The 24,053-nt window shown below is 41.2% G+C and overlaps 2 protein-coding genes across 2 annotated transcripts in view; one reads left to right on the top strand and one right to left on the bottom strand.

Moving 5' to 3' along the window:
* Positions 1-18,060, bottom strand: part of pch2 (pachytene checkpoint 2 protein) — a 32,466-nt gene extending 14,406 nt beyond the window's left edge. Inside the window, exons 1-6 of the mRNA XM_084589811.1 lie at positions 17,821-18,060; positions 15,682-15,826; positions 11,364-11,537; positions 8,217-8,307; positions 2,538-2,674; positions 1,063-1,149 (exon numbers count right to left, since the gene is read on the bottom strand). Coding sequence (XP_084445937.1) covers positions 1,063-1,149; positions 2,538-2,674; positions 8,217-8,307; positions 11,364-11,537; positions 15,682-15,826; positions 17,821-17,924 — 738 coding nt within the window. The 5' untranslated portion in view covers positions 17,925-18,060. The remainder of the gene's footprint in view (positions 1-1,062; positions 1,150-2,537; positions 2,675-8,216; positions 8,308-11,363; positions 11,538-15,681; positions 15,827-17,820) is intronic.
* Positions 18,061-18,268: 208 nt separating this feature from the next.
* The window catches only part of LOC146205115 (uncharacterized), a 56,062-nt gene continuing 50,277 nt past the window's right edge, over positions 18,269-24,053 (top strand). The window contains exons 1-2 of the mRNA XM_084589808.1: positions 18,269-18,631; positions 19,033-19,098. Of these exons, the coding sequence (XP_084445934.1) occupies positions 18,598-18,631; positions 19,033-19,098 (100 nt within the window). The 5' untranslated portion in view covers positions 18,269-18,597. The remainder of the gene's footprint in view (positions 18,632-19,032; positions 19,099-24,053) is intronic.

Below are 24,053 nucleotides of genomic sequence, written 5' to 3'. Positions count from 1 at the left end.
TGAACGCTTGTGTGACATTATGTTTGGCAGGAGCTGCCAACTCGAGCCTTCCCTTTCATATAGGAGGGTGATAGCAGAATCAGCCTGCCAGAACCGTTTGCATTCTGAGTCAGGCAAGTTACCCTTATACCATATAGGCATGTTTATATGGCTTGGTTAAAGACAAGCTTTATATAACGGGTGGTAGCCTATGCCATTTCTTCATACCCTTAAAGGCAGAGCTTAAGTGTCCCCACAACTTTTCTGTTTCCAAATATAAGCCATCACATATGCAAACCATCGCCAAATCTCCACAAATAGCTTGTAATCAGGAGCAGCAACATACAGTTAACTGAAATTAACACTATTTGCAATTAACTTTGAAATCGATTTGATGTTTGGAAAGGTTGAGGGTTGCCGGAGAAGGAGTAGACAGCGAACGCGATGGTTAGATGGCATCCTCGAGGCACTGCAGATCAAGTTATGTGATGTTAGGAAGATAGTGAGAGACCGGAAAGCGTGGCGTGACATGGTCCATAGGGTCACAAAGAGTCGGACACGACTGAACTGAACTTGAAATCAATGCAGTCTTTAAATGCAGACTTGCTAGCTGTAATGTACAAATATGGCACTACGTACTGCAATAACGGGCTGCCTTCATGTTACTATATTACCAGAAGCTGACCAAAGTGTGTCAGATATGTTTTGATACAGTTATCTCTAGCCTTCAGTTATTTATATCCACAGTGTATATGGTAACACTGATCAAAAGGCAGCATGAGCAAAGACAGTTGAGAACAGCTGCCAGGAATTGTAGACTGCTGACTCTTTGTTGGCTGCTGCCAGGTTTAGTTTAACAGAATGCATTAAACTACTCTACAGTGCAGCTAACTGATCCTGTATAAACCTCACCTATGTCTTCTCCAGAGCTGCAAGCAGTAATGAAATTTAATTTGTTTTTCATCTCTTGGACTCCAACAGTGAAAAGGAAAGAGAAATGGCCTTACAGAAAGGCTTTCCTTTTTAGTGTCAACCACAAATTAAGTTACTGAAAATTTTCAGAAATAATGTATAGGTACATACCTCATCAATGAGAACAAATACAAGGGTAGTGCCATCATCAATCAGAGTCTGTATCTTCTGGAACATTTTCATTACTAATTTTCCACTCTGAAATATAAAGGGGACAGCAACTGGTACACACCACGTTAAAAAAATGCAGTACAACTGGCAAGGCAAAGGCTTGAGCTAAAAGGCAGCAAAGATTGTGAAGCATACAGTAAGAATACGGCATACAGATGCATATTACACCATGCATGAATGCGTTTATATGTCTCCGTCGCTGGTATCTCTTGCAACAGGACTTGCATGTTCAACTAGCAGTACAGGTGTTAGGCAAGCAGACACTATCCCCCCATACTATTCACAGCTTGCTTAAAGGAAGTATTCAGAGACTTAGAATGGGAGCAGTTAGGGATAAGGGTTGATGGAGAATATCTCAGTAATCTGCGATTCGCTGATGACATTGCCTTGCTAAGTAGGTAACTCAGGGGATGAACTGCAAAGAATGATTGATGACCTGGACAGGAATAGGAGAAAGGTAGGCTTAAAGATCCATATGCAGAAGACTAAGATAATGTTCAAAAGCCTAGGGAAGGAACAGCAGTTCACAATAGGTAGTCTACTTAGGACAGGTAATAACAGCAGATCTGGATCGTGAAAGGAAAATAACTACGAGAATAAGATTGGGATGGAGCGAATTTGGCAACTATTCGCAGATTATGACTACCAGCTTGCCGGTATTGCTCAAGAAGAAAGTATACAACAGTTGTAACTTACCTGTACTCACCTATAGGGCTGAAACGTGGAGGCTAAAGAAAAGGGTTCTACTTAAGCGAAGGACAAAGCAGGGGGCTATGGAACAAAAAATGGTAGGTATAACGTTGAGATAGGAAGCGCGCAGGGTGGTTCAACTCAAGTTACTGACATTCTAGTGGAAATCAAGAAGAAGAAATGGGCATGGGCAGGGCATGTAGTGCGTAGAGAGAACAACCGATAGTCGCTTAGAGTAACAAATTGGATTCCAAGGGAAGGAAAGCGTAGCAGGGGGTGGCAGATAGGTGGACGGTGAGGTTAAGAAGTCCGCAGGGGTTGAGTGGTTGCAGCCGGCACAAGACCGTGATAATTGGAAGAATATTGGAAGGGGCCTTCACCTTGCAAAGGGTATAGTCCGCCTGATGATGATGACAGTACAACAGAACCAAATGCAGAAAGATAGGCAGCTACAGCAAGGCAATGATTGAGATGGCATAAAGGTGTTTGGTTTTAGAAATTAACTTTTCAGGCGTGCAACCCATTAATCATACACAGTCTAAGAGGAGCAATTCCCCCACAGCTGTAGATAACTGAACACTACGGATCCTCCATAAAATTTGCTCATTTCTCTCCATCATGACAGCACCAAGTTCACATTTGAACTTTTACCAGAAGTATTGGGGGCTTTCAGCCCGGTTACCTTTCCTTGCTACACCTCTGCAAACTATGAACATTGCACACACCTCTGAAAACCACTTGGAGAAGAGACTGTGGCTGTTGATCTCCAAGAGCTGACCTTGGGAAAAACGAGAGCGTAGCCTAATGGTGAGCTTTTGTGCAAGGGCCTTGCACAAGGACGTTTTGCCTGTGCCAGGAGGTCCTGTAATGAAGACAAAGAACAAAAAGGTGACTATGACAACCTCACAACCTCACACACAAACATGCACATTATTCAATAAAAAATTCTGCAGACGTAATGTACCACAGTAGCACTACTAAGTATAGTGGTTCCTTCTGTTGGAGTGTTACACTATTTTCTTTTTTCTTTTCACCTCTGTCCAAATGTTCCCATTCCGAGGTGTTACAGTACTATATTGAAGATGTGACAGTTCTCAGGAAGTAAGACCACACAGAAAGCTTCCCCGTCAGCAGCTTATGCAATCAGATATTTGTCTCAGAAATAAATAAGTGAAAGTAAATGAAAAGGTTGTTGAGAACTACCTAATCTAAAAATAAAAAAATTGGATTATAAAGTATAATGTCTCAAAGTGACTCTGGTTATGAGGGACACCATAATGGAAGGCTCCGGAATTTTCGACTACCCGGGGTTCTTTACCGTGTACTGACATTGCACGGTACATAGGTGCCTTGTTTTTCATCTCCACTGAAAAGCAGCCACCACGGCTGGGGATCAAGCTTTGGGATCAGCAGCCACGTGTCCTCACCACTGAGCCACTGTGACAAAGTACAAACAAATTTGGGGGAGAGGGGGTATGATTTTAAGGGTATGACGCGATAGCATTAATGGCTTCCGTCTGCAGGTCATTTTGCAAATCTTCATTTGTAGCTATTGTTTAATCACTAACCTCTTCATTTGTGTCTATAGTGCTTCATACGTATTCATTAGCATGCAGTCAAAAGCTGCCGAATTTCGTGAAAGCCCAACTGACATCGGCACCTGTAAAGCGCCATTTTAAGCAACCCATATGGGCGTGCATGCGCCCATGAGTTGGCAGCACCTGCTATGTCACATGGTTTCATGACATTACACAACCCACCGAACAATTAGTACACGGCCATGCCACCTGCCAAAACCATGCTCACAACGGCAGATTTTATGCTGAACAGGACCATAATGATATTGTTTTAACAAGCAAAATGACAGAAGGTTTCATTTGGCTAATCACGAAATATTGTGCAAAAGCGTGGTCCTTCATGCTGTTTTATATGGCAAACCTCTTCCGCAGACAGCTCAGACGATCTCGGCTCGCTCACCATGGTTACCGACAGTGATGTACGCATGCAGAATACACTGGAGCAAGTGTGCAGAGCACACATGATCAGGCTTTATCTTCAAGTGATAATTATGAAATTTCTTCACAAAACCACGTTATTCTGAAGGTAAAAGTTCAATTTTTGCAGTTGTCAAAGGTCAAAACAGCAAAAGGTAGACTACATGTCCACCCTTGATGTTACTGTGTTATACCATCTGCCAGAGGTACACTCATGAGGACTGTGATGCTGTGATGTATGTTGCCCAAGTTTCCATGAGTGAGCAACATACTAGGTATAAATCCCCGCTTTAACCAAGCCATACGAACATGTCTGCGTGGCAGCGGGTCTAACTTGGGATCTAAGGGGCTTGGTAGGCTGGATACCAATTACACTCTCCGATGTCAACAGCAAAAAGCCAAAGTTGGCAGCGCTTGCTAGAGGCTGCACATAGACACCCACCAATTCCGTACTGCTAGCCTAGCAGTGCTTTCAATGTAATAATGTCAGGCCTAATAGAAAAGAACATGGCACAACATGGATCAAGAGTGCTCCTTCCAGGTATATAAAATGAACCGAAAATTCAGCAGATTGAATAAACGCAGCAATGTACTCAGAAACAATTCCTATAACTGCAGTACATGATCTGCAGGACATATGACTGAGTTTATCCAGTAGTAGTTCAATCTGCACAAATCTGACAGTTTAAACCTTTAACCCTTTGAGTGTCTAACATTTTAGGAAAAATGGTTTACCCCAGTGTCAAATTTTTTTTTATTGCTTATTTTAAAGAAACAAAACTGTAAAGGTCCGTATAAATAGGCAAAGAATATACAAGGGGAGTACAACAGCATTAGCTTTAATGAAACTAACTAAATGGGAGAGCAATGACACCCCGTGAGTGTCAATAAGCTTAGAGAGGACCAACAAAGATAAAAATCAGCCTTCATGGTCCTCGGTTAGCGTCCCAACAAAGATAGAGATCAACTTTCGTGCTTCAATTGCGATTGCACGGAAGAAACGAAAACACAAGGGTGAGTCGCCGCAAACCACACGTAATATTGTTTTTTTTTTTTTGCTGCAAGATGGTAGCGTAAACAATTTTGCAACACTTCTTGTAAGTCCTGAAAGTTTTCACAGGCCTCTGCAAGTGTCTCCCCCCAAAAAAATAAAGATCAAATTTCGTGCGTCTGCTGCAATCGAGCAGAGAAACCAAAACAGCGAGGACACCACCGCAACACAGTGGTGATGGTCAGTTTTCTTTCCTTGCGCAAGATGGTAGCACAGACAATTTTTAATACTTGTACGTTTGAGAAGATGGCTGCACCTTGCAGCAAGCGCGTCTCTTCAGAAAGACATAAAATTTCAAATGCACACTCAGCGCACTACGCGTACAGAGCAAAGCCCCAAAGCAGGACAGAATTCGGCCACAGTACCCATAGGGCAAAAACACTCAAAGAATTAAAATGCTTTGTACATAATTGCATGCAGTACAAACGCATAGCCTTTTCTCAAATTGCTCTCTTGCACCCTTCAACTTGCAAATACAAGGCAGTTTCAAGCCAATAGCGAACGCAGAAAATATTTCACAAAACACTGAGCCTGGTACCACACCCTCTGCCATTTCCTTGCCGACACATTTTGGCACCACTCTTGAAGACATTTATGCAAGATCTTTACTACCCCCCTGTCAAAAAAAACTGTTCATTGGCGTCAACCGTCTGAAGCCTCACGGCCAGTATCGGTAAGTATTACAGCAAATAAACACCATATTACAGCGGTCAACTGCGGTCCTAGAAAAGACATTTGATAATTACAGAACAGTAATCGATTAATATCGCGTTATTTTACTTTGAACTTTATTGCCATAACAGAATCTCGCTCGCATTGCAATGAACTAATGCAGCTTGCTTAAAATTTTTTGACATGTAAATTTTCAACAGGAGTCTTCTTCCAAAGTTGTTGCTGATTCTGCAATGTTTCCTCATGAAGACATCAGCCGTTACACTGAACATCAGCAATTCAATGTAAGTGCTAGAGGGTAGGGCAGTGCATGAAGAAAGGATCACAACACACCCACTAATAGTTGCGTAGTGGTTTTATGCCAGTTTCTACGTCCTCAATGAAGCGCGGTGCTTCGTTGTTGCTGCCATGAAAAGGTGTTACAGGCAAGACTGCTGAAAAGCTGAAAAACCCTTCTATAGGTGTTTTCTTGGAAACATAAGACACAGCATCTAGTGTAAAGCCATAGCAAGGCTGGTTTGCTTTTTCAGTCAAAAGCTGATGGAGCTCTGCTGGTGCCAGTAGCCATGCGTACCATCGTGAGGCTGAACAACTTGACGCAATCACACTGCCACAGACACTTCATCCCGGTAGATTTTTTTTTACAATAAAATAACTGATTACTAGCAAATCAATAAAAAAAAGTTTGAATTACCCATATTGTTACTGTTTGAATAAAGCAATCAATTTATACCAAATTACATAATGCAATTAAATATAAGTAATCAATTAAATAATCAATACAAATAATCAATTAAATACAACCCTGCTCACAGCATAGAAAAATTGTGAGCATGCCTCTGGTAGTTGGCAGACAACATGGTTGAAGATGCAATGGATGCCGGCACTCATTTTTCTTTTGCTTATGGAAGTGACCAGAAGTCTAATTAGTCACCGGACGTCACGAGACCAGATGGCATGGTCAAGCGGGAAGGAGCTGCCAACTCGAGCAGCTCCTTCTAAACGCACAGGATGCTTTCAACCTCATTTCAGCTGCACCGTTTACCTCTGGGAGGCAGCATGGGGAGTGTCTACTCTGACTACAAGGCTATGGTGGTCTCAGTCACCTAAAAGGAAACTGCCATTGATCGCACAACAAATGATTCAGAAATGAGCACTAATGTTTCTATCATTTCTTTAAATAGGCAATAATCACTTAGTATGCTGTAAATAGTAATGCTTTTGTGTATATGCCACATAAAGCTCATTAAATGTCGGTAATTTTTTTGTGGAGGGGGAGGAGGGATCGCATGTGTCATGTGCATTTTGGAAACTGAAAATGATCACGGGTCCATAGGATGTAAATTTCATAAATCTTCGTGTTCTAACACATCACACTTTTGAACTCTTGTGACAACTTTACAAAAAATTTTGTACATGCCTGTAAAAAAATTTTTTAAATGCACGTTTCCGTTAGAAAACAAATAAACGGACTTTCTTGACGCCCAGGTATACCTGTTTAGGCACACGAATATTTGTTTTGAGTTGAAATTATGGTGTCTGAAAAGGGTATGTGCAGCATGTTGCACTGCCAGAGAGAACATCTTCAGTCTAGTCCTTCACAGTAAAGGCAATATGTCAAACACGAAAGGGACCACAAGAAAATTCTATACATCTATAATTCAATATATATTGAAGATAGGACAATAGGTAAGTCTAGACGCAACAACACATTGTAGCCAACCTAATGATGTGCTTATTGTAGTGAGGCACCACCCCCACGTGCCGACAGTACACCTCTTGCTAACCGTGGCTACCTAACCTGCTTTGCCTCAAAACTGCAGCGGATGGTGCTGTAGAATTAGCCACTGCATGCCATAAGAGTTCTAATGTTCTCACCAGTACACTATAAGAAGAACACTTTCAATAAAACTTAAGATATAGCAGGTTTGCACAATGCCTTCGGCAGCGAGACACACCAAGCAAGGAATTGAACTAGGTTTCATTATATGGGCTTCAATGCACTGCAGCATTGTGGCATAGAAAATGAGTACAAGAGACCAAAATCCACCCTTAAGTACACAACACGTTCACCTTTCCACTTAGTTTTGCTGCACAGCCCTGCTGCGATGGCTCAGTGGTTAAGGGCTCGACAACTGATCGCGAGGATGCCTGTTCAATCCCAGTCGCAGCGCCCATATTTAAATGGAGAAGAAATACAAGGCATATGTCAGGGAACATAAAAGAAACCCAGGACACCAAAATTTCCAGAGCCCTCCACTACAGTGTCCCTCACAGCCAATGTCACTTTAGGACATTAAACTACATTAACTAGAAAAGAAATGATTTCATAGCACTAGTGCCACCAGCCGACCAGCTTGAGCACAAAAAAAATGTAAAAACACTGTTAGAAGCTCCAGCTCCATTTGCAAAGGTGTAGCATCCCATTCAATATATTCAGTGTCCCACACGACTTCAATAAATATGAATGGCAGCACCGTACTTCTGTGTGGAGTTTCCAAGGGAATATTATTCTGACTGTCTGATATAAGCAATAATTTGATATACCCAGTTTCAATGCATCCGAACTCAAATGTAGTAAATGTGAACCCAACCAAAAGGCAATGGTTGCATTAATTTTCTCCTCAAAGGCACCGAACAGGATTGAGGGCAACAACACATGAAGTGGCATGCAGAACCTGCCTCACCGTGTAAAAGCACAACCTTGTTCCATGATATGATGTTAGGGTCCACTTTCTTGTCAGCAAACAACAGGGCCGTGGAAGAATAGCTCAGCAACTGTTTGGGCAATAATACTTCAACCATGAAGGCTAATACCTTCACACAACATTATTTTACCATTTTTCTGATGTCAGTGATCAAATGAAGAGAAGCAACTTCAACAGATGAATGGAAAATGGAAAGCAAATAAACATGCTGGACCTTAAAGTTGAAAAAATGAAAAACAATTTAGAGGCAACCATATGAAAATGTGAAAGCATGCACCTTGTCAACTCCGCTTATGTAGTAATGAAGAGCACATCAAGGGGATATGGTAGGGTAAATGGGTTACCTTGGTTTCTGCTTTATATCTCACCAACTGCTGCATATATAAATGCGACTCTGAATGTTCATTAGAAATGCTTTTGGTCTTAATTTGGTGCAAAGTTTGCATTGCAGCATTCTTTACCATATTAGTTCTAAAGACCTCAACTTCAGGCTAGGCTAAAATTTTCAATTTACCTTTTCTGAAAAACAAGCATTACTATTAAATTTTGCACACTAATTTCATAAATTTGTGGATCAACCTGAACCTCATAAAAATGGACTTCTACATTAACTAAAGAAAAAATATTGTCCTCCATAGTAATACACTGTGAAAGAGACTTCCTAGTACTTTTTTTTTTTCAGAAATATTACTATAAAAGTTTTTACATATTTTAGGTTCCGACTATTTCCACAAGATTTTAGTATAATCTGAGAAAATTTCTGTGTAATTGATCACACAGTTTTTTGAGAAAAGGTACATTAAAAATTTTTGAAAAAGGGATCTAGAGAAAAACAAGATTTTGTATTTGCAAAATCATGTTTCAGTACTGTAGTTCAAAATGCACCAACAGAATGCACAGACTTATGGCTTTCATGGTATCTTTTTTTACGACTTTCTTCATGTTTATTTTCTTTCTTTAATGTTCCTTGCTCTCTGAGGAGCAAAACTCACCCCTTCCACACAGTCCTTGTCAAGCTAGTTCAGGCCAACTTCACGGGATACGACCGATTGAATGTGGTGTTTTTAAATTGGTACTGAAAGGGAGCCCACCAAGGGTAAGAAAAGCGAATGATATTACCAGATATTGAATTTCCTATCATTATCCTGCAAAAGTCTTCAGTGTAGCACCAGAGATATGGGCGATTGAAAATGGTCTTCACATTTTCCTTCTCAACTCATACACAGGCCAGAGGGAGGAAAAAAAAAAGATTACAGACTGGTATCGCACTCCACCTGCGAAAACAACATCAGCTACACCGGCTTGGTTTGCTTTTTTTTTCTTCTTTTTTGCTTGCTCCTCATACAACAGCTAGAAGCATGACAGAGTGTGGAAAGGGAGACACGTTGCGATCTCCTATCAGGCTGGGCAAACACCCTGCCTTCTTTGCTGTGGCATTGGAGAACTCCGCAGAAGCCCCCCCCCCCTGCTGATGTCCCTTGCACAAGACGCTGCTCTGAGTGGGAACTCTGACAAAAGCCCGGCATCCCGGGTCACCGTGTTGCATGAAAGCGGAAGTTTTTAAAAATTTTTTTGCAAGCCAAGCCAACATTTCAACCAGTGGGTTTGTCTTCATTTTTGTCTTTTCAGGCTCTCTCGCCTTGATCAAGCACAACATTTGATGCAGTACGGTTCAAAAGAGACATCACATGTAGAAAGTGATCACAACAAAAAGGCAGGCTTCAATGCACTAAAAGCAGCCCTGTAGAAAAGTTACCAATCAATGCTTTTAAACAGCTGAATATCTTTTACCATGCTAGCCATGTCTACGTATGTATTATAAAAAACACAACCAGGTGAGTAAAATATGACATAAAACAACATTTAAACAAACTGCGATTATGTTGAATAACAAGAGGTATGGTATTCAGCACCATTTTTACAGTTTGGAGCACCCTTGCATTGTGCTACATGGTTCTGCTCCTAATAGTGCGTACCATTTTCCAGTAACAAAATAAAAATTAACATTTCGGTCAATTAACCCTACTCGCTTGAAGACACTCCTGGCAACTTTATTTGCCACCCTGCTGTTGCTACTTGCATTGTTATAAACCTGTGGCCCATCAATATGCAGTATTTCCACCTAATGCACCAAACAACCCTTAGTCATTGTTTTTCTCATTCATTCGTAGTCATCTTTATTTTGCTGAGTCGTGCCTGAGCATATTTATTTCACCAAGTCATACTTAATCATAATGTCATGAGTCATTTCAGGGTTTAGTTTATTCATTGTTAGAGCATACCTATCTACAAAGAGTCATCTTTGGTTACTGCTATAACCACTTGTATCTTTTCTGGTCACCTTATGCACACAATGCCTGCCAAGGCACCAGACAGATGCTGATGTAGTTTTCACCTTCTCGGCACAAATATGCTTTCGCTTAAAAAAAAAAAAAAAAAGCCTCTTACGTGACTTGCAATAAATGTGCCTACTACATTCATCAATCTGTTAGCATCAGAAGCCACGTCAAGAAAAAAGGCAGGCAGTGCTTTTCTCCAAAAATAAGAGCATCCCTTAGAAACAGCATGGGTGGAAGAAAAGACAGTGATGTGAACAGGAAAGAGAGGGTAGACAGACCTGGTAGAAAAAAGATGGTATCTCTCACACCAATGCTTCCACTGTGGGCAGTGCAAACAAAAGAAGCAGAAGCACACATTATGCCCCCTTCAGCTGCAATGCTGTGCCCAGAAGGCAAAAAGGAGGAGCCATACCACATCAAACCCTTGGCCCCATGACTGCATCAACTCAAATACTAACCAGGCCAACATGACTAAAGACAGCAAAGTGATGTAGTGACAGCACAGGCATACGAGAGTTTATAGTTACGGCATACTAGAACACAAACAACCACAGTGCTGCCACTGGGCCTGGAAAAAGTTCCTCATACAACAATCACTGCAAAAAAAGTCATCTCATGCGGCGGTGTTTTCGATACTGCTTTAAAAATGGATGCAGTAAGACAAACACACTGTCTTTAAACAGAGGCAATGGAGCTTATGTCAAACAAAGCACACAGAATGCTGTGCATGCTACCATTCAAAACCATAACTGGTATGCAAGTATGTGGTTCCCACATCATATCATACCTCATTTTTGACAGGGCTTTCATAGATGAGGTTCTCCCAAAGCCCTTCAAGGTGCACTGATGGAAGAACCCAATGATTTGCTGCTGCCATACCATCTTCAAGCTCCTCTAAGCCAGTGTCATCATAACTAACCTCATAGACATGTACAACAAGAGTGGCATCGGACAGGCTTTCCTAAGATAGAAAAAAAGAATCAAGTAAAACAGGGCTAAATATAAAATAAGCCCCTTACCTTATTAGGCTAACGTTTTGTTTCACACACACAAAAAAAATTGTTCAGTGTTAATCATTGCACTTGTGCACCCGCAAAGGAACTCAAACACTACAAGAACAAATTTTTTTTCGCCATATAAGAGCAGTAGCTTCAGCACTTTATAAGCACACCAGCTGATAGAAGTGATGTATTACTGAACACAAAAAGAAATAGGAAGCAAAAGAAAACAACAATCAGTATGTAATATCATGACCTTTCAAGCAATCTTGTGTGAGCTGCGGAAGGCACAAAAACAAGCTTTCCTTTGTTTTATGTGCCTTCATTCCCCACAAAAATGCACTGAATTGTTCAAAAGAACTTCGAGACACTCAAGACCAACCATGTATATGAGGGCAAAAGCTCATTAGCACAGCGATGCCCAATTACCCCGTTTCCTCCTGTGCTGCACGCCATCATGCAACCGGTAGCGCGATGCCCTCTTTGCCCCTTCTACTTCTCTAATAGAGCTCTCCCACTCCTCCTCTTCCTAACAAAATGCTCATTGTGCTGGGCCACATGTGTCAGTTTGAATCCCTATTGTTAACTAGACTAGAAAATACATGCCAATTAAACAGTCAAATAGTATGACACCCCCTGAATGCTGCATGAAGAACAATTGCATTACAATTTTGATACAAAAAAAAAATCTGGTGCCAGAGTAAGGCTCTTTAGTGATGGCTTACAAGAAAATGGCGTGCCAAAAGGTCACAAGGGGAAAGGGCTTTGCCACAGGCATATCTGTTGAGCATTCCATTACCCCACTAGCTGCTTTGGTGGCTTCACCACGGCAGGAGTCACAGTTGCCATGGCAACTGTAATGTGAGTGAGCCATGACCGATATTCGATGAAATTGTTTCTGTGCCCCCAATTTATGTCTCAGGAATTCAGCACAATGTCGTAGTTAAGGCCTACACTTAAAGATGTTTTGTTTGCACTTAGAGGCATGTATGTACAGTCGTGAGCAAACGTGGTATACAACACTCAATTGGTGGCGGAGCTCGAGAAAACTGCATCCCAACTTTATCTAGTAACAGCTATCTAAGATCGCGACAATAGTGGCGGTGTCTCATTTTATCCATGTGCATGTGCCGATGTCGCTGTCGCTAGATGGCATTTAGATGCAGTTTTCCCGAGCTCTGTCACTGGCTGAGTGTGGTATATCACTTTTGCTCACGACTGTACACTGCTACTATACAAAAGCATGTATGTATAGTCGTTGTCAAAAGGTTAGAACTCAGGAGTTTTGCTGCTTAGCCGTGCAGTTGGACTCCTTTAGCACTCGTGGAAGTCCTACCAACCAGAGGTGGCAGGACCAAAATTCTTCTTACTTTCAGGAAATGCTGAACACTAGGAATGCTTTACAAGCTACATGGTGTGGCACAGAAGCAAACCCCCTAGCATCTAGGCTTTTGACAAAGGCTGTACATGCATCCACTGCAGCTTCCTTCACATCACCCCTACAAAATGTCATTTTGTTCTTAGGTGCAGGGAGACAAAATGATTATATATATAATTACAAGTATCAGCACTCACTTAAATCATTTTTAAGGTGTAGACAAGTTCCAATAATTGGACTAGTGGAACACTGGAATGCCTTATCACACATCATGCAACGGTCGTCTTCATACCAGAGGTAAACTTACGGGCAACCCTTGTGGATGATGACAAAAAAAAAGTGGGCCCATATTTCCCATGCACTTACAAAAAAAAAAAAAAAAACTCTTGATCATAGTAGAAATGTTGCCCCCCACCCCCCTCATCTAAATTCAATCCTGCTTCATCAGGTGCCAGTACCCATGTACCAGCAACCCGAGATTGTCAATGACAAGTTATGTCATGATGGAGCATAAGCACAATCACAAGAGCGCTGCTGCCACAACCTATAACTAGCCACCAAAGAATGCCAAGGAATAAAAAATTATGAGAGCACTGCAGAATCTGCAGTGGAGAAATGTGAAAGCCTGAACTTAGCTGCTATGCACGGTACATCGATAGCCCCTTGTCGAACGCAATCAGCATTCCGTTGAATGCATCAAAGTTCACTGACATTCTATAACTGGTTTATAGGAAAAGAAAGGCGCAGCATCTGTCACTCGTGGAATCCCACTTCATCCTCACGGTAGACAAGGAGAATTATGATGTGCGTTTCATGATCCCGGAAGTGGCACAGTCGGTTAAAGCGCTCTGCTGGGGATCCGAAGGATGGAGGTTCGATTCTCAGTTGAGACAGGATTTTAGTTTTTCTGATGACGCCACAGTCTCGTGGTACCTCGCGGACACTTCTTGCAAATGCACGGACACGCTGACGAGTCATGGCCTTTGCCTTAAAATTAATGACAAGATGCCATCAACTGCCCATCTCATAAGCTCACACATGTTCTACAAGAACTGGCACATCAGTCAGAGTTCTCCCCACGATGGGCAGGAGTAATTTTGCCACCCACCCACTTCTCCAACCACCCGGCCACCCCCGCCCTCCTTTCGAGCTTCAAGGTTACTATGCTTGAGGACAACTTTCTAGGATTATGCTGTGGAAGCTCCAGGTGTGAGGCACTGGCTTCCGCAAACACAAGTGCACTGTACACAAACACTCGCGAACTAGAGACACAAGCCAGATAACTGGTGGTAATCTCGGATAATTGCAGTATGCATGGCGAAAAATGCGATCTTCGGTGTAATAACGATTGTGCTGCTTGCGGCTGCGGCATGAGCTCTGCTCCCGTCATCATCCTCAATAGCTAAATCTAGTTAATAAGACCCCTGTTAATTTGGAAATTTGGATAGTTCAAACTAGGAGTGCAGTCTAGGCCGTAGCCCACGCAAGTCTGCAGCATCAAACGCTCGTTAATTCAGCCATGGGCAGACTTGCATCGGTTAAATTGAGGCTGATCACGTCAAAATATAACCAATGAAAGTCACACGGAACGCACTGCCAAACTCTGTGCCACTCTCTCAATGCAAAAATGTGCGGAATGAAAAGGCGGTGCAAAAGGGCTATTGTGTCTACACTTAATGCGAAGCTTAAACACTCTTCTAATTTTTCGAGTTAATATTCAAACTTCTGGATAATTCGAACATTCTTCCCGGCCCCTTGAAGGCCAAATTAATAAGATTTTACAGTATTCACAATGTGGGTGCCACTTCCTTCTCTTACTTGATTTTATTATTGTTTATATTTCTGAAAACCTGCATTTTTCTTTTCATGCAACATTACCACTAGTTCAGCGCCTACTCTGGCGTATTTACAACTTTAAAACATTTCGTTTTTCATCACGGGGTGGTGTAACTAAACTGAACATCCCGCATTTGAGCAAGGCCAACATAAACCTCGTGCACTTAAAACATTTCGTTTTTCATCACGGGGTGGTGTAACCAAACTGAACATCCCGCATTTGAGCAAGGCCAACATAAACCTCGTGCAATCTAGTGCTAGCAAGGCTTTGATGCATAAACAAAGCTAACAAACGATATGCAGTCATACCATGCATTAGAAATGGGTCTCGGTATAAAAGCTGCGCAGCCGTCTGTGCTGTCGTTTTTTTTTTTTTCTTTCTCGAGACATCTGCTGTGTTGTCATTCGGTTCATATTGCCACTCCCTCCTTCCAGTTCTCAAAAGTCCACCTCAAAATTTTCTGAGGAAGACACTGTAGTCAGTAAAAAAAAAAAAAAAAAAAAAAAGGAAGCTGTCATACTACTGAGAAAATATTGCAGCTGCAGCTTCTACTTTTGCAAAATATGAAATCATAACCACCACAAATTAGGTGTTATCAGCATCAAACTATACACAGAAACGGATCTGCAGCGTCATTTCTTGTCCTTTTTGATAAGAAAGCAAATTAGCAAAAAACAGCAGAGTGTAATGCCTGCACGATAACATTGTGTTGAGCTTTCTGGTGTGAAAGACATTGCTGAGTAAGTTAATCATACATGAAGTCATTAAATGCATTGCACAGAGCCAATGAGTAAGAAAACAACTAAAAAAGGACATGAGTAAAGCAAACAGTTCTGAACAGTGAAGACAAGGTACTACAGGAGAAAAAAAAAATTCGTGTAGAATCACTCACCCTTTTTTCGTCGACATACTCAGTTACTACTTTGTCCACTTGACCAGCTAGAGGGGTCCCAGAAAAATTAGTCAAAATATGTGGGTAGTCTCTTTGCCGTACCAGTTCTTCGACATGAGTAATGATCACATTCTCTGCAAGGGTGCTGAAAGAAAAATATGGTGTGGAATAAACTCAGTTAAACAATCTTACCAAGGAAACAAATTCTGCTCAATAGGACCATACAGCAAGAAATATCATATTCAAATTACTGCAAGTGCCAGCAACATGAAAGTAAACATGCCAGCATGTGCCAATGGAGGCCAGCCATGCTCATATGGCAGTTTGAAATACTGCGGGCCTTTCAATAAAAAGGCATTCATACTTACAAACAGCAATACGAGCCCATAGCATTCAATGTGAAAGTGCAATAGAGCATACCTCCAATTTCTGGAACACCAATAAGCTCACAACTACCTCACATTGGTACAACTGCATGTGTTCCCCTCTCAGAGTTTGCACCAATGCTCCTATTGTAAGAGTGAAAAATGTAAAGGAGGACATTTATTCTTTGGATACTCCATACAAGATTCTTTTGAAAACATTTCCGGCAGTGGTTGATAATTATTTCAGCAGTACTGGCAGAATTTTTAATTTATATGTGGAATTTACACATAATGCATTAGACTAAGTTCAAAAACCCTAATCCTTTCCGCAAACTTCCATTAAATCCAAATTACAGATACTTGAAGGTACTGGCTATTTTGCCAGATAAAGCGTTGCTTTTTGGTTGGCCCTTGCATTCAATATTAAGCCTAAATACTTCCAGCCAATTTTACTTCCCCGATTCTGTGGCTCAGTGGCTAAGCCACTGGACTGCTAAGCTGGGGGACCCAGGTTCGACCCCGGCCATGGCTGCTGTGTTTCAGTGGAGGCAACAGCAAGGCGCCTGTGTATTGTGTGATGTTAGTGCATGCCAAATAACCCAAGGTGGTCAAAAATATCCAAAGGCCTCCACTATATTGTCCCTCTTCGTCGCTTCCGGATGTTAAACCCCATAAAGCTAAACTAAACCATTTCTTATTTCCTTTGAGCTGGCCATAGGCTAAAAAGTGGCTGCACACTACAAAGCTTTCTCGTTCCATTCATTGCCGCCATCAATGTGTACTGTGCTGTCAGCAGTTTGCGCTTCAGATGCGAGGTTTTTCACTGACAAGGCATTTTTAGCTATGCCTGCCTAGATGTTCTTCAGAATGAGACATGTGCAAGTGCTAAATAATTTATTATAGAATTTCTTTTCTCACCTGCTTCGGTTTCAACAGCTGAGCAATGGCTATGATGTCAAAGTTAAGTATAGGTCAGGTGAGGTATTAAAAACGGCGATTTAAATTTACTCCAGGAATCACAACAAGTGAAGAAGCAGCAATCTCTAACCTAGCTAGGTACAGATCACTCCGTTATTATTGTTGTGCCCTCCGCTGTTCACAAGATTAGTTCATAATCTCGTGAGCTACAGGTTCACGCTCGTAATCTTAAACATGCCACACCAGCGTTAAACAGTTTTGAGCGATTACGGCACTGTAAAAGATTAATTAATGTTACTTATTTGATTATGGTTACAAGTTCATTCCAGCCAAAAAGCAATATGAGAAGTAGCGAAAGCACATTTCTAAACAGCAGAAAACCACTCGATTTCGACCATGTTTCAACGGCGTACAAGTTGTAACAAGCTATTTGACCTGCACATATTGCTCGCGCCAATTTGCGGAAATTATGTGCTTAAGCATGGAAACGAACTGCTGGTTCGGCATGATGCTTGTAGGAATACAGCGCATGCTAAGAGAACGAGGACAACAATGAGAACGCGCCTAACAAGAGCATTCGTGTGTTATCAAGTGGAAGGGCGCGCTGTCAATACAAGCACCAGGGCAGAAGGCGGCCCTTGTCCTATGTCTTGGTGTCAGTGCGCTTCCTGCCCACTGTACTTATACACAATATGAGCTTGTTAATGAGCTTTTACACTTTCTAAACTATAAACAATCTAGCACGCCTACAAGACCTGCTGAGCCTCTGTGTCTCTCTTGTTCTTTAAGCGTCCTCGCTTAAGTGCGCTGTATAAGTTCAACAGTGTCATCTAACTGGCAGTGCCAACATGCTTACCAGCGCCGTGACTTCAGTGCCTCCGCATGGACATAAAAGTTTTTCGGAGTCAGCAAACTTTCCTTTGCCAAGTGATTCTTCAGATTTGTTCTGCTGCAATTCATTTGAAACGTTTAGCATGTGCTACAGCTACAATTGCAAAGTGCAAATAAACTGTTCCCGCTCAAACCGCTCAAACCACCAAACGGTCATGCATACAGCATACGCGCTTTCTGTAGTTTTCCATTGGTTACCATGCTTGATGACGCTCCTAACATGTGACAAAATGTTTTTTTTTTTTTTTTTTTAAGAACTCTCGATACCAGTGTGCTAAATTTCAAGTACAGTGGCTAGTAGCCAAAGCCATAGATTTAATGCCTGCAGCATGGCGTTTTTTTTTTTTTTTTTTTTTCTTTCTGTAGAGTTTGTGTCTGCCGTTTGAAGACGCTGTCAGACCAAGAGATTTGAGGAGCGCGCGCTGCACGCGCATCGAGAACTGCATAGAGGAGCACCGCTTAGCGGCCAATCTGTGCAACGTCCGTCGTGATGAGAAGACTCTGCAGGCATGTTATCTCATGGAGGAGGTAAAGGAAGGAAAGCGAAGCAGCGAAGGCCCGGAAAGCGCTGGAATTGAGAGTACTGTTAGTCTGCGCGATGAAAGTCTAAAATGGGCCACTGTAATGCGCGCTTTGAGTGTCCGTGTGCGGTTTTATGACATGAAGGCAGTACAGTAGTGAGGATTAAGACCCTCTGTTTGGTCGTTTCGCTGTGCGGCCTGAAAATCTCTACCTTGCAGACATGAAACAGCTTTTCGCAGTTCTTCTGCTTGCAGGTGAGTCACAGGTTTCGCGTAGGCTTAATATATTGTGTATCTTGTTGCTTTTACGCCTTAGAAAGCCATTTTAAGTGCCTGCCTACATTATAGTTCACGCTTTGGTGGCGTTGATGGGAATTCTAATTCGCAAGTTATTTGTAAGTTCGTCATCAGTTGGCTAGGAGGCTCAGGGGCGATATTGCAGCTGTTCAACGCACTTGATCGTGGGAATCGCTGAAGGCCGAATGAATTGATTCCGCTTGCATCTAGCGTTAATTCCTTGTGTCTTTTTTGTTGTCACCGCAGCGTACGCATTCAGTCTCGTTGAATTGGTAGTTTTTTCGTTACGAGTACTGCATATGACATGCTCTGAGTGAACTGTTTGTGCTGTTGTAATGTTTCCAAACCAACTCTTCCAGCGGTGGTTTGCTCTGGAAGCACTTCTATCCGGGGCCTGCTGCAGTCTAGCGGAGGAGCCGATATGGGTACAGTTGCGATTTCTTCTGTTGTTTTTTGAGCGCATCTGGGCTCATGTTTACATTGTGTCGAATAAACTGCGTTTAGTCGCGAAACCTATATTAGCTGTGGACCTCGCAATCGTGCGTGAAGTTGAGGTAGTTGCTCGTGGAGAAGTAAAATGTAATCATTTAGTGTCATTTTTTGCAAGGAAAGGTCGGAGCTATCGCGTTTTATACAGTTGTATTACAGTAGCTGACGCTAAACGTAACGATTTGCATTATTAACTGAAAAGGTTGCTAGAGAACAGTGTGCTTACCACGCTTTAAAAGTTGCGTGCGCGGTGCGTTGGGAGCTAATAAGCTATGGGAATAAAGAGGCAGGGTTGATATATTAACTGGCCATAATCAGCTGCCGAGAATAAAATTTCCAGGACATGGAAAAAAGCTGTCAAGGTGCATATGTGTCATCTCTGGCAACTAGCTATACCTTATTTGACTTGCTCACACGAGTACAGCTAGCACGGTCATAAGTATAGCCTGGTTCCACAAGCTAATAAATGAGCTATCGGCTTCAATTGTTCCTCATACATCCTAGAGACTTGTCCCCAATAATGCCTGACATTATAATTATACTGGCAAGTATTAAGTATTTGGTTTAGTCATGCTGGGAAAACTCGAGGCCATAATTGTTCAAGTGTGAGATAGTGACCTAGTGGTTGTATTAAAGAACCGCAGGTGGCTGAAATTTCCAGAGCCCTCCACTACAGAATCTTTTATAGTCTGAGTAGCTGTGGGACGAACCCTATGAACCAAACCAACCAATGTAGTTGCAGGTACCAAACTTTAAAGCCCAAAGTCAAGGTTTATAATGGTTTTGTGTGGTCTGTAGAGCTTGAACATTTTAAAGTGGCTTCGGCTTGAGGAATGCCATAGTATAGTGTAGGGGTCTGGAAATTTCAACCACTTGGAGTTCCTTATTGTGCACTGATGTCACAAAGTACATGGAAGCCTTGCATTTCACCTCCACCGAAATGCCACCACTGCAGCCAGGATGCAACCTATGTCCTCGAACTCTGCAGTCAGACGTCCTAACCACTGAGCCACCACGGCGAGGCCAAAGGACAATATCAAATAGAATGGATTTCTCTACAGAGCTCTCAAAACTAATGGCGTTCCATTTTTGCCTTCGTGTTCCGGTCTATATGGAGATACAGGTTGCTATTGACTCATGTATTCATATATTCTCTTTTCGAAACTTTGCCAGACCAGACACTACAGAGCTATTGTTTTTTTTTTCCATGGGCTGTGGTGGCTAAGGTGGCTGTGGTGGCTAAGGTGGCTGTGGTGTTTGGCAGCTGAGCCTTAGGATTGTTGGCTGAAAATACAGCCCTTTTGATGGAAATGAAATGTAGATATGACTATGTACTAAGAATCTGGCGCATGATCAAGAACACTACATGGTTGGGTTGAAATTAATCTGGAGCCCCCCACTACAGCCTGCCTTATGTTGCTTTGGTGAGTTGAAACTCCATTAACATTTTTTTTTTTCGACATCATGGGCAATCATGCATTTTTATTGCACTATTGCTCAGTGTCCTGTTAACCCTTTTGTTAAAAATATGCAAGCCCTTTCAGGGGTAACATATTCTATTCTGTTAATAAATGTTTCAGATAGACCTCTGCAGGGAATTTATATATTTAAAAAAGGTTTAATTCTGGGTAGTACTTCTCTTACTTGGCCCATTAGGTGTATATGCACATAAGAATTTATGTACATGTGCGGATATAAGTAAACGGAGCACACTTTTCCGCTCAAATTAAAATCACGCCTTCTGCACTGGAGATAAGAAAACAATAATTGTCCAAGTGAAAGGGCACTGGCGTCTACTACCGGTTTGCACATACCACGAGTGCCAGTTTCAATTACACGTGTGAAAAATTTTAGAAGCAAATAGCGCGCTCCGTTTACTTTTGTTCGCGGGGGTACATATTCCTTCAAGTTTTTACTACAGTTGCACAATTAGCAGAACACTGAAAAAAAGTCTGTCACATGGCACATAATCATAAGGCATCAACAATCAAACTATGCTTTGTTGGAGGGGCTTTAAATGTTGGTCATTCTTTTTTTATATATAAAAAAAGGGGATTTTTTTATATTGTTATAAGAAACTTCCTTAATTGTTGCATATCTTTCCAAGCTTGGTACTAGATACTATGGTGAGACAACCAAAAATAAAAATATATATTCCTGCTCATGCCATTAAGAATAATGGGCTAAGCTTGGTGGCATTTGTTAGGTTTGGATACTTAAAAATAAATAAAAGTTCCTTTCATGCATTACTACAATGGACTAATTTAAACATTTCGAACCAGAGAACCAGGCTTGCTGCTGCACCGCTAAAGCATTGGAGTCACGTGGGAAGGGCTATATGAAACACAAGTTTTGCGTTTGGGGTAGCATATTTGCACTTCTCGTGTGTGTGTGTGTGTGTGTGTGTGTGTGCGCGCGCGCATGCGCGCAGACAGACAGACAGAGCGTCCAAGCTAGCTTTAGCCAATGGTTGAAAAATCAAACATTTGAGGTAGGCCAGAGAAACCACTTGTATACAGCTGCCAGGCATCTGGTGCACCACAAGCAATTTTTTATTATGCAATTAACTAATTAGCAATTCTAATTTACTACTACCTTTAGACAAATTGATTTGAAAAGCTGGAGAGCACCTTCTAAAAACCCCCTTCCATATATTTCCGATAAAGCCTCATGTGTATAGTTTTTCCTAGTTCTAAAGAAAGCCTACAAAATACCAAAAATATCGCTGAGTGGCGCATTCGTGCACCACAGTTGTGCTGCTCTCAACCTGGGATTTAGTCAACGAAATCAGAGTAGGCGTCAAACGACTTAGTATCTGCTCAATTTAGTTACATTTTATCATATGCAATATCCAAAGCCATCTCAATGCTTATAAAGTCGTTTTCTGCTAGTTGACAGGGTTGTTGATAGCTTAAAGTGAAATAAATTAGCTTTTCCTTGCCAATTCATGGGAGAATGCAAGTGGCGTTAAAACTTTTTTGTATCCTGTAGTCTCTTTTTGCGTGGTGCAGTGCTATTCAATCCACTTCTTAACAGTATGTTTAATTTCTTGGTTATGAAAAAAATTAACAATACTCTTATTTGAAGACCATTTTTCTAATGTGGACAAAAGTATGAATAAAAAATGCGCTCAGTTTTATATTTATTTTTATATTTTATTTTACATAATGCAATACTTTTTAGTGCCTGATATTTTTAACATGCTTGGCATTGTTTTAGTTTATTTCGGTAAAAATCAATGTGGCATAGCTTTTTAAAATTCGAATCAAAGTTGTCCATTTTTTATATTTTTTAATTTTGGCCGATTTCAAAATAATATGGGGAACAAACAGACAACTCTAGAGCTTCAAATTTTTCCAAAAATAAAGATCAAAGGCTGGACGAGGTAGACAAAGTCTCAATGGCAACACTTTATTGAGTCGTGCCAGAATGTAGGGCTGAATATTGACAATTTTCAGGACAAGCCCTCAGTTCTATATTTATTTCTATAATTTAAAACAATATAATGCCACACTTTTTTAGTTCGTATTTCTGAGATACTGAGTATTCTTGAGGGATTTTAATAAAAATTGAGGATGTTTTTTTTTTAAGACTCGAATCAAATTTGCCCCTTTTTTTGCTATTTTCAAATTTCTGGTTATTTTGATGCCTTGTGGAGAACACGCCTAGCCATCTAGAGCTCCAATTTTGATGTGAAATTAAGAACGTAATCGGTATACTAGAGAGAAAAAGTTTTAATGCAAACAACTTAAGATATCATGCCAGTATGTAAGGTTGAAAATTAACATTTTTGCCTCTTGTCGCTCCTGAAGCAAAGTTTGCGATTTTTCACTAAATCAACTGCAGTAACAAAACCGGTTTTTAATAGTAGTTGTGAAAGTAAAGGTTGCATAGAATAGTAAGTAAAAAATAATAATGCAACTTTTTTAAATGGCAAAAACAGCGTTTTCCACCTCTTGTAGTATATGATTTTTTTTTCAGATGAAACTACGCCGTATCTTGTAAAAATAAATCTCATTCCTTGTGTCGAGACATTTGCCCACAACATATAAAAATTTAATTTAAAACAAAAAATGGTCATAGGACCTCGATTACCATTCTTATCTGAACACACCAATATATATATGTGTATAGGCACACACATGCAGGCAATTTTTTGCTTTGCAATTATTAATGAACTCAATTTTCCTAAATGACAAAATATTGCCTGAATATAGTAAATGTGGTTTGCAAAGATGGAGAGCTCCTTCGTAAGCACCCAATCCAATATTTCCAGTGAGGAAAACCTCACGTGTATCCATCTTTTCAAGCAGCTCCAAGGAGAGTACATGAAAGGCAAAAAAAAAAAATCATGTTACTAGTGCATTCATGTGCCACTGTTGTGTCACTCTCAGTTATGGTTTAAGGGAACGGAATTAGCTTGGGCTCTAAGGCCCTGCTGTTAAGAAGGCTGATATATCTGCAATGGTTTCTTTGCTCGCATCTGCAAGTTGGAGCACGTGATGATACAAGTTGAAATGAGCATGGTCGTTGTAATGATCACCAAGATATCGACCTACAGCTGCGCTGTCAAGTAGCTGCCGGAGCTAATTTCATCTGCTCAAATCATGCTTTAGAGCAGTAGAATCATGACGCATTCTAGACGCATGATTTTTTTTCATTTCTCGTGTTTTCTTGCGAACTCGGGGGGGGGGAACACTCGGTTACACTTTCTTTATCGTAAATAATGGTTCGGTTTGGTTTATGGGATTTAATGTCCCAAGGCGACTCATGCGATGGAGATGCCATAGTGGAGGGCTCTAGGAATTTCTGCCACCTGGAGTTCTTTAAGGTGTACTGACATCGCATAGCACAAAAATGTCTTGCTATTCAAAAAGCGGCTGCAGAGGCT

Source organism: Amblyomma maculatum, chromosome 1 (genome assembly GCF_055883805.1).
Source record: "Amblyomma maculatum isolate TAMU_Amacu chromosome 1, ASM5588380v1, whole genome shotgun sequence".
Classification (NCBI taxonomy): Eukaryota; Metazoa; Arthropoda; class Arachnida; order Ixodida; family Ixodidae; genus Amblyomma; species Amblyomma maculatum.
The sequence above is the reverse complement of the archived record's forward strand: the minus strand, read 5'-3'. Positions and strand labels throughout refer to the sequence as shown.